Genomic DNA, 13,590 nt, shown 5'->3' with positions numbered 1-13,590 from the left:
TTTCCGTAGAAATTGAAATTGGACTTCAAAATAGGCAAAGCTTAAGAAGAATTTGGTGCAAAACAAAAACACCCACCCACACACGGAGGGCACCATGGCCAGCACCCATATACGGGGGGGGGGGGGCACCGTTGCCACATGCTCACTAGTCACTCACTACCACTATATTTACACTTGGTCCCACTGGTCAAACCCTTCTACTATCTATTCACAGCATTGGATCAGTTTTTTATTTTATGGCACAATCCCTTTTAATTGGTGGCATTCTCAAGTTTAAAAGTTATTCGCTAGCCAAAGGTTAGGGATTAACTTTCCGATCACTGGGGGTCCAACTTCTGTTGCCCAAACGATCCAGAGAAAAGGGGATCTGAAGAGCCCTGTGGGAAGGGAGATTGGAAAGTTGGATGGGGGATAACTTGAGAACACCCCTTTATGTGTCACTTACTTCATGAATAAGGCATTTGTCAATCAGCTGCAAATAGGAACTGATGTTCTCTTCATCTGGTCTGGACACCAGGAGCTGAGTACAAACTGGAAACAAATACAATAAAACAGGATAATACTTGGGGGCAGGTCAATAAAGAAAGAAAAATAAATAAATGTGGCCGATATACCATTATTGCTTAGGGGGGAGATTATGCTCAATCCACCCTTGTTATAAGCAAGGAACAAAATTACAGGATTCTTCCAAAAACAGCACCACACCTTGGTTGGGTCTGATATTGCAGTTCAGCTTGACTGAAGTGAATGGGGTTACACTGCAATACCACAATCAACCTTGTTGGCAGAAGTGGTGCTATTAGGAAAAAAAAAAATATCGACCTTAAGTTTTCTGATCCTGGATAGTCATTTAATTAAACCCTTATAAAGTTTATCCTTCTAGGTTTTTATTGCTTACCTTTACCCATTACCCTTGTGAACTGTCCTGGAAGATCCCCTTCAGGTAAAGGGATCCCCCCACTCTCTCCCTCTAGGTTGCCCATATGGTGCTGTTGAATCCCTCCAGAAGCAGAGTCTTTGCTGTCTGATCCTTGACCCTCAGTGCCAAGTAATGAAGAGTGAGGGTCCGACTCCCGGCTGTGGTCTTCAGCAGTGGAGTTTTGTGCGGAGTAGGCTTTGATGGGTGTGAGAATCATCTGGTGTAGCTCCTGAAGTGGCCCCCGCAGATTACCCCCTTCTAGGATGTCCTGTTCAATGTAAAATAATGATGCTGATGATATATATGGACTGGTGGGAATTCGGACCCCGGAGTCCCATATGAACACTTACCCTTTCCAATGATTTCAGCAGAATGTGCCGCTCTTTCAGCTTCTGGATACTAATAACTATTTTGTGCCTTGCACCTTTTGTAACATTCTGAAATAAGGGAAAATATATATATATATTTTTTAAATATCTCAAATAAAAAACAAACCCCAAAACATACAAGTCTGTGTGATAGGATTAGCTCCTAGCCCACCCCACCCCAAAGAAATCTAAGAGTCCAACCACTTTTTGTGTCCAAGTAATCTCCACTCATGACCCAGCAAGAAGCCATCACGCATGCAGCGCTACACAACCAGGGGCTCCTCGGCTATTGCAAAACTACAACTCCCAGCAAGTCCTGACAGGCTTCTCACACGAATAGAATTAAAATAAAATTCTGACGTACCTGTGCCTCCAGCTGACACTCATTGAGGGACATCATTTCCTCATAGGTCATCTGAGAAAACAGGGCTGCGTACTTGTGCAAACGAAGACTTTTGAGCCACGCGGGCACATCTGAAAGACAAGCGTTTGGTGGAACTCAATGCAAATCAGCCAACAAAAATTATTCCCACACAAATCTGATCACTGGATTCTACACATTAAAAATATCTTGGACCCAATAAGGCTGGCGTACTTGCTATGAAAATGAAAAAATGGCTGTATAATACAGATATTGAAAAGATCTTTTTAGGAGTCAAATCAAATGAGCTCATGAGTCCAAGTGTGTTTATTCTTCACCCCCCCCAGCTACAGCTTGTACTTAGCAGTGGGAGGTTTCAGCAGCAGCAGCAGCAGCAGCAGCATCAGGATTGAGGGACATTGAGGAGCTGTAAATCAGGCCAGGTAAGGGAGATTCAGCAGCAGAGAGGAAGGACACTGAGGAGCTTTCAATCAAGCTAAGTGGGCAGAGATTCACCAGTAGCAGGGAGGTGGGACACTGAGGAGCTGTCAATCAGATCAGGTAGGTTGAGATTCAGCAGCAGGGGGGTGGGCAATGAGGAGCTGTCAATTATGGAAGGTAGATTGACATTCAGCAGCAGCAGTAGCAGTGAGGAGGAACAGCGAGGAGCTGACAGTCAGGCTAAGTGAACTGAAATATAATTATACAGCCATTCTCATGTGGACATTCACAGTAAGTGCACCAGCCTCATCAGGTCAGAAATCTATTTACTACTATATGCAGTTTTTATTGTGAAATCTGGTGACAAATCTATCAAGATCCGTAACTGCAGAGTCCGTCATGTTTTACAAGAAAAAATAAAATTAGTGAAGCATGCAGCTCCAATTCTTCTGTCAAAATGGCAGACACCTTGACATAGTCAGAGAGATCCTATTATATAAGACAATGGGGCTCATTGGACGCAGTTTGTATTTGTCATGCAATGGACCCAACACAACAGACACAAATGGTGACCAAGACACGTCATCGACTTATAATGGGGTCCGTGGGGCTCTGGCATGGTGAAAAATAATGCAAATTGACAATGAAAATCCTACCATAAAGAGTCTTTATATATTTCCTACTGTTCATGTTCTGTAGCGTAGGGCATTCTTACATTTCCTAAAATCATTCAATATCTAAATAACCCTAAAAAGATAAATATACTGAAGCAACGTGACCCGAGGACTGACGGAAAAGTGCAGATTATTGTCTGCAGCATGTGGGGACAGATGAGTGTCTGGTGCCGGGAGCGGACCCTTAGGGCGTGAAAACCTTTGTGCTCAGAGGGTCCAGGATTGTTAGTTCCACTGTTTGAAATTCAGAAAGATCAGATACGTGAGTCACAGTATGGAGGGGGGGATCTAGCACAAATAAAGATATGACAAAATAAAGAATCCACAACATTCTCCTGATTAGTAAGACATATTTGTGTTTCTGCGCAGCCATTTTTTCCCTTTCTTTCAGCGGATGTCCTCGTGTGCCCCTCCGCTGGCTTCAAGCATTCTGGAAGCGTTCGATAGCAGTAAATGTACCACTTGCAGCTAGAACCCATTAGTTTAATTTTCGGATTGCATACGGCACAACTTTACCCAGCTGCCAGGGGTTTTTTTTCACAGCAAACATGGCTCCTCCTCGGAGTCTACCCCACGTCCACTCGCAGCCCAGGTCATTCAGGGGACATGAAATTTTGCAGCTGTCAAAAAAATATCTGAGACCCAATAAGTGCGACCTTTCGGATAAAACGCTTGGATTAAAGATACTCCACACATCCAAGGATAGGGCTAGACATACGTAAGGACCGCTGAAAATTTTGTCAAGTCTTTAAGTGGCAATTGTGCATGGCCATCGATGCCACTTCCACAGCAAATTACTATTTTAAGGTGCCCACTCGAAGCAATGCACGGCAAAAAACTTATCATAGCCTTGAATTGCAATGGCCTAAGCAGGGGCGAAAGGAGCCATGCGGGAGGGGGGCCACCAATGCCAGAGCCCATTTCAGCTGGATCTGCGTCTGAGGACGCACATTTAGCTGAAGTGTATTTTAGCGCAGAGACCCGCAGACTCCCTGCACCGCAATATACGCAGCCGGCCAATCAGAGTCCGGCGGCTGACATCAGCATGTCAGTCACAAACAGGGCGCATGTCAGTGAGGTCATACGCAGTCCATAGCTGGCATGCCGAAAACCCCATGTCAGTGGTGGAAGGTAAGAAGAATAGTTTTTTTCATCATCAGGTGTTGGAAAAGAGTGGTAGAATGGACGTTACACCAGTAAGGGGCCCCAGGATGGGGGGACGTTACACCAGTAAGGGGCCCCAGGACGGGGGACGTTACACCAGTAAGGGGCCCCAGGATGGGGGGACGTTACACCAGTAAGGGGCCCCAGGATGGGGGGACGTTACACCAGTAAGGGGCCCCAGGACGGGGGACGTTACACCAGTAAGGGGCCCCAGGACGGGGGACGTTACACCAGTAAGGGGCCCCAGGACAGGGGGGGGGGACGTTACACCAGTAAGGGGCCCCAGGACGGGGGACGTTACACCAGAAAGGGGCCACAGGACGGGGGACGTTACACCAGTAAGGGGCCCCAGGACGGGGAACGTTACACCAGTAAGGGGCCCCAGGACGGGGGGGGGGGGGGACGGACGTTACACCAGTAAGGGGCCCCAGGACGGGGGGGGGACGTTACACCAGTAAGGGGCCCCAGGACGGGGGACGTTACACCAGTAAGGGGCCCCAGGACGGGGAACGTTACACCAGTAAGGGGCCCCAGGACGGGGGGGGGGGGGACGGACGTTACACCAGTAAGGGGCCCCAGGACGGGGGGGGGACGTTACACCAGTAAGGGGCCCCAGGACGGGGGACGTTACACCAGTAAGGGGCCCCAGGACAGGGGGGGGGGACGTTACACCAGTAAGGGGCCCCAGGACGGGGGACGTTACACCAGAAAGGGGCCACAGGACGGGGGACGTTACACCAGTAAGGGGCCCCAGGACGGGGAACGTTACACCAGTAAGGGGCCCCAGGACGGGGGGGGGGGGGGGGGGGACGTTACACCAGTAAGGGGCCCCAGGACGGGGGGGGGACGTTACACCAGTAAGGGGCCCCAGGACGGGGGACGTTACACCAGTAAGGGGCCCCAGGACGGGGAACGTTACACCAGTAAGGGGCCCCAGGACGGGGGGGGGACGTTACACCAGTAAGGGGCCCCAGGACGGGGGACGTTACACCAGTAAGGGGCCCCAGGACGGGGAACGTTACACCAGTAAGGGGCCCCAGGACGGGGGGGGGGGGGGGACGGACGTTACACCAGTAAGGGGCCCCAGGACGGGGGGGGGACGTTACACCAGTAAGGGGCCCCAGGACAGGGGGGGGGGACGTTACACCAGTAAGGGGCCCCAGGACAGGGGGGGGGGAACGTTACACCAGTAAGGGGCCCCAGGACAGGGGGGGGAACGTTACACCAGTAAGGGGCCCCAGGACAGGGGGGGGGGGGAACGTTACACCAGTAAGGGGCCCCAGGACGGGGGGGGGGGGGAACGTTACACCAGTAAGGGGCCCCAGGACAGGGGGGGGGGGGACGTTACACCAGTAAGGGGCCCCAGCACGGGGGGGGGAACGTTACACCAGTAAGGGGCCCCAGGACGGGGGGGGGACGTTACACCAGTAAGGGGCCCCAGGACGGGGGAAGGGGGGACGTTACACCAGTAAGGGGCCCCAGGACGGGGGAAGGGGGGACGTTACACCAGTAAGGGGCCCCAGGACGGGGGAAGGGGGGACGTTACACCAGTAAGGGGCCCCAGGATGGGGGAAGGGGGGACGTTACACCAGTAAGGGGCCCCAGGACGGGGGAAGGGGGGACGTTACACCAGTAAGGGGCCCCAGGACGGGGGAAGGGGGGACGTTACACCAGTAAGGGGCCCCAGGACGGGGGAAGGGGGGACGTTACACCAGTAAGGGGCCCCAGGACGGGGGACGGGACGTTACACCAGTAAGGGGCCCCAGGACGGGGGACGTTACACCAGTAAGGGGCCCCAGGACGGGGGACGTTACACCAGTAAGGGGCCCCAGGACGGGGGACGTTACACCAGTAAGGGGCCCCAGGACGGGGGACATTATTACAGAAAGGGGCACAAAACAGGAATATTATTACATGGGGGGTGAACAGGCGTGTCTCTAGAAGATCTAGAACGCTACAAAGGCCCATACATCTGACCAATATGCAGTTTGGGGCACAGGTCCAAATTCTGCAACAGGGCCCATCGAACTCTAGTCCATTTACTAGGGGTATAAAGCCAGACAACGTGATCTACCAGTATTTGTACCCTTAACATCTTTGGGGGTTTTATAGTGCCCCCTCTTCCACAACTTCCAATTCATCGCTTGTCTCATTAGCTCAGGCTCATGCACGCTTTCTCCATGCTTTACACTGTAGTAGTTCTTGCTCTAATCTGGTCTGATGATGTTGCCCATTCTAAATTCCATCCCTGTACAGAACAGACTATTTACCTACAAGGGGATCCTACTACACTCACCTTTCATCCCGCTTCCTTCATCTTGGAATGTATTACGTGCAGAAGAGGGGTCTTCTAAGTGCTCACTCCCCCCACTCCCCGAAGAGGCCACGCTGCTTTGGGGAGACAGAGGGGCATGATCAGATGAAACACCCTGCGATCCTCGAGCTCTCAAATCTTCATGAGACATCCACCCATGTCCTAGTGGCTGGTTCGGCACATTCATGGGCGGGGTAAGGGACACCGATCTTTTCAAGGGGCTGTGGTGCATCTGGCCTGAGAGAACTGAAAAAAAATAAAAAAAAATAAAAAAAAATAAAAAAAAAAGAAGAAGAGGTAAGGTTACTAATAAACTAAAGGGAGAGAATACAATTACATTATGGGGATTGGCCAGGATTAGAAGAGGGAAAAAAAAAAATAAAAAAAATGGAGGATATATTACTAAAAAAAAAAAAAAAAAAAAGCGCCTCCCATGTCTACATGTCATGCGTGGTATTACAGCTCGGCCCCATTCACTTCAATGGAGATAAGCTGCCTACATTTAATATATATTATCCGGTGGGAGGATTCCTGTAGTTTTTGGCTGTAGGCACACTTCTTTCCTGAGGTCATGCCCCTTTATTGCCTCTACGCACCTTTCCCCCACCTCCCTAAATGAAGCCATATCCTGAAATTGCTTATTTACAGGAGGTTTCGGGGAGGTTTGGAGTCCTACAGATCTCCCCTTATTCCAGAAGTTAGGAAGTAGAGAAGAGAAGACATTTAAAAAGACCTCTCTCTCTGATTAAAGGGGATTTCTACTACTTAAAAAAAAAAAAAACAACAACACATGGTTCAGAAACAGCACCACCAATGGGCTAGCTATGGTATTGCACTTTAGTTCCTCTCAAATTAATCCGGCTGAATAGCAATATCAAACCCATTCCAAGAACAAAAGTGCAGCAGTCTCTGGGGGAAGGGGAGTGAGTAGGTTCTTTTTTAGGATTCTGAACAAACCCTTTAAATTTCTGTACCTTTGACAGTTAGTGCAATATCACCTTTTACAGCCAATATATAATCTAGAATATCTGATAATTCAGCACCTATTAAACAGGTATTCTAATCTTATAAATCTGCCATCACTTTATGATGATTAGTGGGTTCCTAAGCCCCAGAGATAAAACTCCCCAAACAATAAAAAAGCAACAGTATGTCCTTGCGGATTGCCATCACTTTATGAGATCGGAAAACCCCTTTAAAATCTCTAATGCCAGAATATAATTATTCTATCACTGTTATATACTGCCACCTACAGGCAAGAATTGTAGAAAAACTAGACTAGAAATGATCTATACATTGTTAATATAATGGATCACAGGAAAACCTGACACTTCCAGAACCTGATGTAACGGGATTACCTATAATTAGTCGCCTTTATTCTCTTGTGAAGGACTCCTGAGTGGAGATTATAACAATGCGCCCAATGCTTAGTGACGGACTGCGGCAGCCGCTTCACTGTCAGGGTTTTCTGCCGTCTCCAAGGATCTCTCGGCAATTACTAAGACTGACAGTTTAATGGACTTCTAACCGTACAAGTGAAAGTTAGAAAGTAGCAGCTGCTCGTGGTCGGGATCTTTGGTTAATACATACCCTGATTTCTACAGAGATCCTGACACCAGAGACAAGTAAATTAACAGAAGGCCAAGGGGATGTATTGGATAAACCAGAAACATCACCACCACACACACACAGTTAGGTCCAGAAATACAGTGGGGAAAATAAGCATTTGATACACTGCCAAGTTTTCCCACCTACAAAGAATGGAGAGGTCTGTAATTTTTATCGTAGGTACAACTGTGAAAGACAGAATATAAAAGTAAAAACCAGAAAATTACATTGTATGATTTTTACAAAATTCATATAATTATTTCAGGCAATAAAATTTAATTTATCTCCTCCCAACCAGCAAGAATTCTGGCTCTCACAGACCTGTTAGTTTTTCTGTAAGAAGCCCTCCTACTCTGCACTCATTACCTGTATAAAAAGACACCTGTCCACACACTGAATCAATCACACTACAACCTCTCCACCATGGCCAAGACCAAAGAGCTCTCTAAGGACACCTGGGACAAAGTTGCTGGGATGGGCTACAGGACAATAGGCAGCAACTGTTGGCACAATTATTAGAAAATGGAAGAAACCCAAGATGACTGTCAATCTTTCTCGGTCTGGGGCTCCATAAAAGATTTTGCCGCGTGGGGTAAGGATGATTCTGAGAAAGGTCAGCAATCAGCCCAGAACTACACGGGAAGACCTGGTCAATGACCAGAAGAGAGCTGGGATCACAGTTTCAAACATTACTGTTAGTAACACATTACACAGTCATGGATTAAAATCCAGCAGGGCACGCAAGGTCCTCCTGCCCACGTTAGCACATGTTCAGGCTCGTTTGAAGTTCACCAATGACCATCTGGATGATCCGGAGGAGGCATAGGAGAAGGTCATGTGGTCAGATGAGACCAAAATAGAACTTTTTGGTATCAACTTCACTTGCCGTGTTTGGAGGAAGATAGATGAGTATAACACCAAGAACAACGTCCCAACCGTAAAGAATGGTGGGGGAATCATCATACTTTGGGGGCACTTTTCTGCAAAGGGGACAGGACGACTGAACCGTATTAAAGGGAGGATAGAGGAGGTCATGTATCAAATGATTTTGGCCACCAATCTCCTTCCTTCAGGAAGAGCATTAAAGATGGTTGGTGACTGGGTCTTCCAGCATAATAATGGCCCAAAACACACAGCCAGGGTAACTAAGGAGTGGCTCCTTAACAAGCATTTCAAGGTTCTGGAGTGGCCTAGCCAGTCTCCAGACCAGAACCCAATAGAAAATCTTTGGATGGAGCTGAAACTCAACGTTGCCCAGCGACAGCCCCGAAACCTGAAAAGATCTGGAGAAGATCTGTATGGAGGAGGGGGCCAAAATCCCTACTGCAGTGTGTGCAAACCTGGTCAAGAACTACAGGAAAGGTCTGACCTCTGTAATTGCCAACAAAAATTTCTGTACCAAATATTAAGGTCTGTTTTTCTGTTATATCAAATACTTATTTCATGCAATAAAATGCAAATTAATTATGTAAAAATCATACAAAGTGATTTCCTGGTTTTTATTTTTAGATTCTGCTCAGACAGGTGAAGTGTATGTGGCGCCCCTGAGGGTTCAGTCGCCACAGAGGTACTGCATCTCACCCAGAGGTGTGGTATCCCCTTCTCTCAGGTAAGGAGGGAGTGCTGCCCGGAACCCCAACACCTGCATCCAACACTACACTACTCCAGGCCGGCTGGAAGGGCAAGACGCAATGTATGTTTCTGCTGAGCCTTGACCCTGGCTGGAGTGGGGGGAACCCAAAGGTAGGGGGCAACCAGTAGTGGGTGTGGGTGGAGGAAGTAGTTTAAGGGAGCACTTTAGTAGGAGTATAAAATAGGGAAGCCATCTTAGGGTGGCAGATAAGTTAAGTGGAGTAGTGAGAGGACAGTTCAGAAGAACAGTCCGGGAGCAGAGTCTCAGTAGGAGCTCTGCTCCACAAGTAGGGGCCCAGGATAGAGGCCCAGGAGGGGAGCAGAGGAGTAGGGTCCGTTCTAAGAAGGGATCCTAGGAGGTACAGCGAGTGCAGGAAGGCACCCGTACACCCCAAATCTGTCAGAAGACAGAGGGATCGTAGGCCGCAAGAAGGGGACCGGCCCCTGGCCCAGTCGTGTACTTCAAGTCTCGGCTGGAAAAACCGGAGGCTTCTGGCTTATATAGTCAGTTGCCGAAGCTGCATTCTAATCCCCAGGAGGGTCAAGCAGGTCCGGGAACTCCAACGTACAGGAGGGACTTCAGAGCACCCGAGCAGGATTGAGAGTGGGCAGTGCAGGGCAGGAGGGAGAAAGACCCAGCGTGAAGTCGGTCTAGCTAGGAACACAAGAAAGAGGGGTTCTGTCAGGTGCTCCTAATCTGCCTGAGGAAGTGCTGAACCCCTGCCTGGTGAAAGCAGCGCGACGTGGGAGGCTAGCACCTGTACAGTGCACCAGTGGAACGGTCATAAAAACTGAGTAAAGACACGGATAACTGCACCACACTGCCTCCGTCCATTCTTTATCTGCGCCATCTTTCCCTCACTGCACTACAACGCCCAGCGCAACTTACACATCCTTCACTGCCCTGGAGCTTGCTCTACCTGTGGAGAGCCACACCATCCCTGCTGCCATAACACCAGCTCCAGAGGACTGCTCCGCAGCGGTGGCTCCTTTTGGCTGCAATCTACAGGTGGCGTCACGAACTTTCCCAAATCCACGAAACTATCCCCCCCTTTTACTGACCACCCTGGGTCAAGGACTGGGCCAGCCACCGTGATATCCCCCCGCAACCAGAGGCCCGGCTGCCGAGTACCCCACGGCCCAGGGGGGCGCGTCATGTACCTGCGATACAAATTACAGACCTCTCCATTCTTTGTTGGTGGGAAAAAATCAGCAGTGTATCAAATACTTATTTTCCCCACTGTATTTGGCCAGGGAGCAAATCTTCGTGATTTCAACTTTGTAGGCCACCATTTTGGATTTAAAATGAAGAAACGTTGATGCAATTAAAGTGGAGACTTCCAGGTCTCATTAAAGGGGTTGAGCACAAATATCCTGTGATACGTTTAGGAATTGCGGCCAATTTTCTATAAAGCCTCCTCATCTCAGGGGCTCGGAAGCAATTGGACAAATTAACTTTACCGTAAATAAAATTTTCATTTTTAATACCTTGTAGAGAATCCTTTGCAGCAATGACGGCCTGAAGTCTGGAGACCATGGACGTCACCATCGCTGGGTTTCCTCCTTTGTGATGCTTTGCCGCCTTTCCTGCAGTGACTTCAGTTGTTGCCTGTTTGTGGGTCTTTCTGCCTTAAGTTTTGTCTTCAGCCTGTGAAATGCAGCTTGATGGGGCTGAGATCTGGTGAGGACTCAGCCATTGAAGAATATTCCACTTCCTTGCTTTCGCAGGATGTTTTGGGTCATTGTCCATCTGTCCTGTGAAGCGCCGTCCAAATCAACCTTGCTCCATTTGGTTGAATCTGACCAGAAAGTATTGCCCTGTACACACAGGATTCATCCGGCTGCTGCTGTCTTCAGTCACATCATCAATAAACACTAGTGACCCACCCGGTGCCATTGGAAGTCATGTTTGCCCGGGCCATCACACCGCCTCCACCAAGTGTTACAGAGGGCGTGCTGTGCAGAGGATCAGGAGACGTTCCAAGCCTTCTCCATACTTTGTTCTTCGCATCATTCTGGTACAGGTTGATCTTCACTTTGCTTTTCCAGAACTGGACGGCTTCTTTAGATGTTTTTTTTTTTGGCAAAGTCTAATCTGGCCTGCCTATTTTTAAGGCCGAGTAATGGTTTGCACCTTGCAGTGAACCCTCTGTATTTGCTCTAATGAAGTCTTCTCTTTATGGTAGACTTAGATACTGAGACGCATTGTTCCTGGAGAGTGTTCTTCACTTGGGTGGATGTTCTGAAGGGGTTTTTCACAGAAAAGATTCTGCGATCATCCACCACTGTCTTCCGTGGATGTCCAGGCCTTTTTATGCTCCCAAAGCTCACCAGTGTGCTCTTTTTTTTTGCAGAACGAACCAACTATTGATTTGGCCGCCCCTAACATTTCTGCCATCTTTCTGATGGAAGTCTTATTCTTTCAGCCTAATGATGGTCTGTTTGTCTACAATTCAGCGCTCCTTTGACTGCATGTTCTTGGTTCACAGCAACAGTTTCCAAATGCAAATGCCACACCTGGCATCAGCTCCAGACCTTCTACTTGCTTAATTGATGATGGATTAATGAGGGAATAGTCCATGCAGCCCATTAAAGAGCTTGAGATAATGGTCTAATTAATATGTAGTGGCCTCTTTTTAAAGGAACCAAAAGTAAAGAGCCGTAATTCCTAAACCCTTACTCCAATTAGGATGTGACTACCCTCAAATTACAGCTGAGAGACTGCACTTTCAGCCCAGTTTGATTATGGAACTGGACCTTGAATAAGTTTTGGTGAACAGCTAAAATGTCAAAACGTGTGACTGTGCAAAAATTTCAGTACCCAACTGTATATAGTTGTGCAGACTGTAGGTTCATTCTCAAAGGCCACTTTATAGCCCTATCCTTAGGAGCCCCCGCAGATGAATCGCCACCAATCAGCACAGTATCACCTATTATATAGATGGGTGATTTGCAATCTTGAAAATATCCCTTTAACTATACTAGCAGTATAATTTTACTATTTGTAATATTTTATCATATTGTCTGTAAAGTGCTGTGGAAATAATGGCGCTATATAAGTGAGTAAAATAAAATAAATTTAAACTTGGCTCCCAGCACAATTTGTCAGCTATCAAAGTCCTTCCCTGGTCCTGGCCGCTTTGATTCTGGTCGCCTTAGAGAGGCCCGGGAACAGCTGTATGAATGAAATGTGCGGCTCGGCCTGATCTCAGCAACTGGTTTAAGACTAAAACTCCAGTAAGAGAACTCCATGGAATGAATAGCAGCACACCAGTCATTCCAGGGCCGCACTTACACTTTCACAGCTAGGCACCTGTTGGATTACTGGCTGAATGTGATGTACAGCCGCTCCAAAAATACATATATGGTGTCCGATATATAAAGATATTAAACACAGCTGCTCGCTCCATACGGACTGGTTCTCATTTTTGTAAACCACGCAATATCTGACAGTATCAGTCATTCATCTCTAAGTGACAATGCCCCTGCAGCGCCTCCAGAGGGGAAAGTGAAGTATTACACATTGCCTATTAAAATCAATGAGCCACTGATGCAATGAACAAACATGTCGGGTCCTCCAGAGATCTAGATACTTGTAACCAATCTACTCTGCTGACCGATGGAGGTGTTGAGGATTTCCCCCTTTAGATGCTCTAAAAAGGGTATTTAAAAAACAGAAGACACCTTTAAGTAAATGCAAATTTAACTAATAGTAACTAGGACCCTACAATAAAAAAGTGTCTGCATGGCTAATATTACATTTTGTGTAAACTTATGTAAATCAAAGCTAAAATTATTTATTTATTATATATATATATATATATATATATATATATATATATATATATATATATATATATATATATATATATATATATATATATATATATATATACATATATATACATACATACATACATATACATACATACACAGTACAGACCAAAAGTTTGGACACACCTTCTCATTTAAAGAAATTTCTGTATTTTCATGACTATGAAAATTGTACATTCACACTGAAGGCATCAAAACAATGAATTAACACATGTGGAATTATATACTTAACAAAAAAGTGTGAAACAACTGAAAATATGTCTTATATTCTAGGT

General features: G+C 47.2%; 1 protein-coding gene across 2 annotated transcripts in view; it reads right to left on the bottom strand.

The window, feature by feature from the left end:
* Positions 1-13,590, bottom strand: part of SAMD4A (sterile alpha motif domain containing 4A) — a 92,472-nt gene that overhangs the window by 9,692 nt on the left and 69,190 nt on the right. Inside the window, exons 4-8 of one of the 2 annotated variants that reach the window (XM_073638463.1) lie at positions 6,224-6,487; positions 1,652-1,761; positions 1,270-1,356; positions 899-1,187; positions 446-531 (exon numbers count right to left, since the gene is read on the bottom strand). In XM_073638463.1, coding sequence (XP_073494564.1) covers positions 446-531; positions 899-1,187; positions 1,270-1,356; positions 1,652-1,761; positions 6,224-6,487 — 836 coding nt within the window. The remainder of the gene's footprint in view (positions 1-445; positions 532-898; positions 1,188-1,269; positions 1,357-1,651; positions 1,762-6,223; positions 6,488-13,590) is intronic. The other variant, XM_073638464.1, reaches the window with a different exon arrangement.

The sequence above is a fragment of the Phyllobates terribilis genome, unplaced genomic scaffold (genome assembly GCF_046119375.1).
Source record: "Phyllobates terribilis strain yellow unplaced genomic scaffold, ASM4611937v1 Scaffold_7__3_contigs__length_470593459, whole genome shotgun sequence".
Classification (NCBI taxonomy): Eukaryota; Metazoa; Chordata; class Amphibia; order Anura; family Dendrobatidae; genus Phyllobates; species Phyllobates terribilis.
This window is presented reverse-complemented; position numbering and strand designations above follow the sequence as displayed.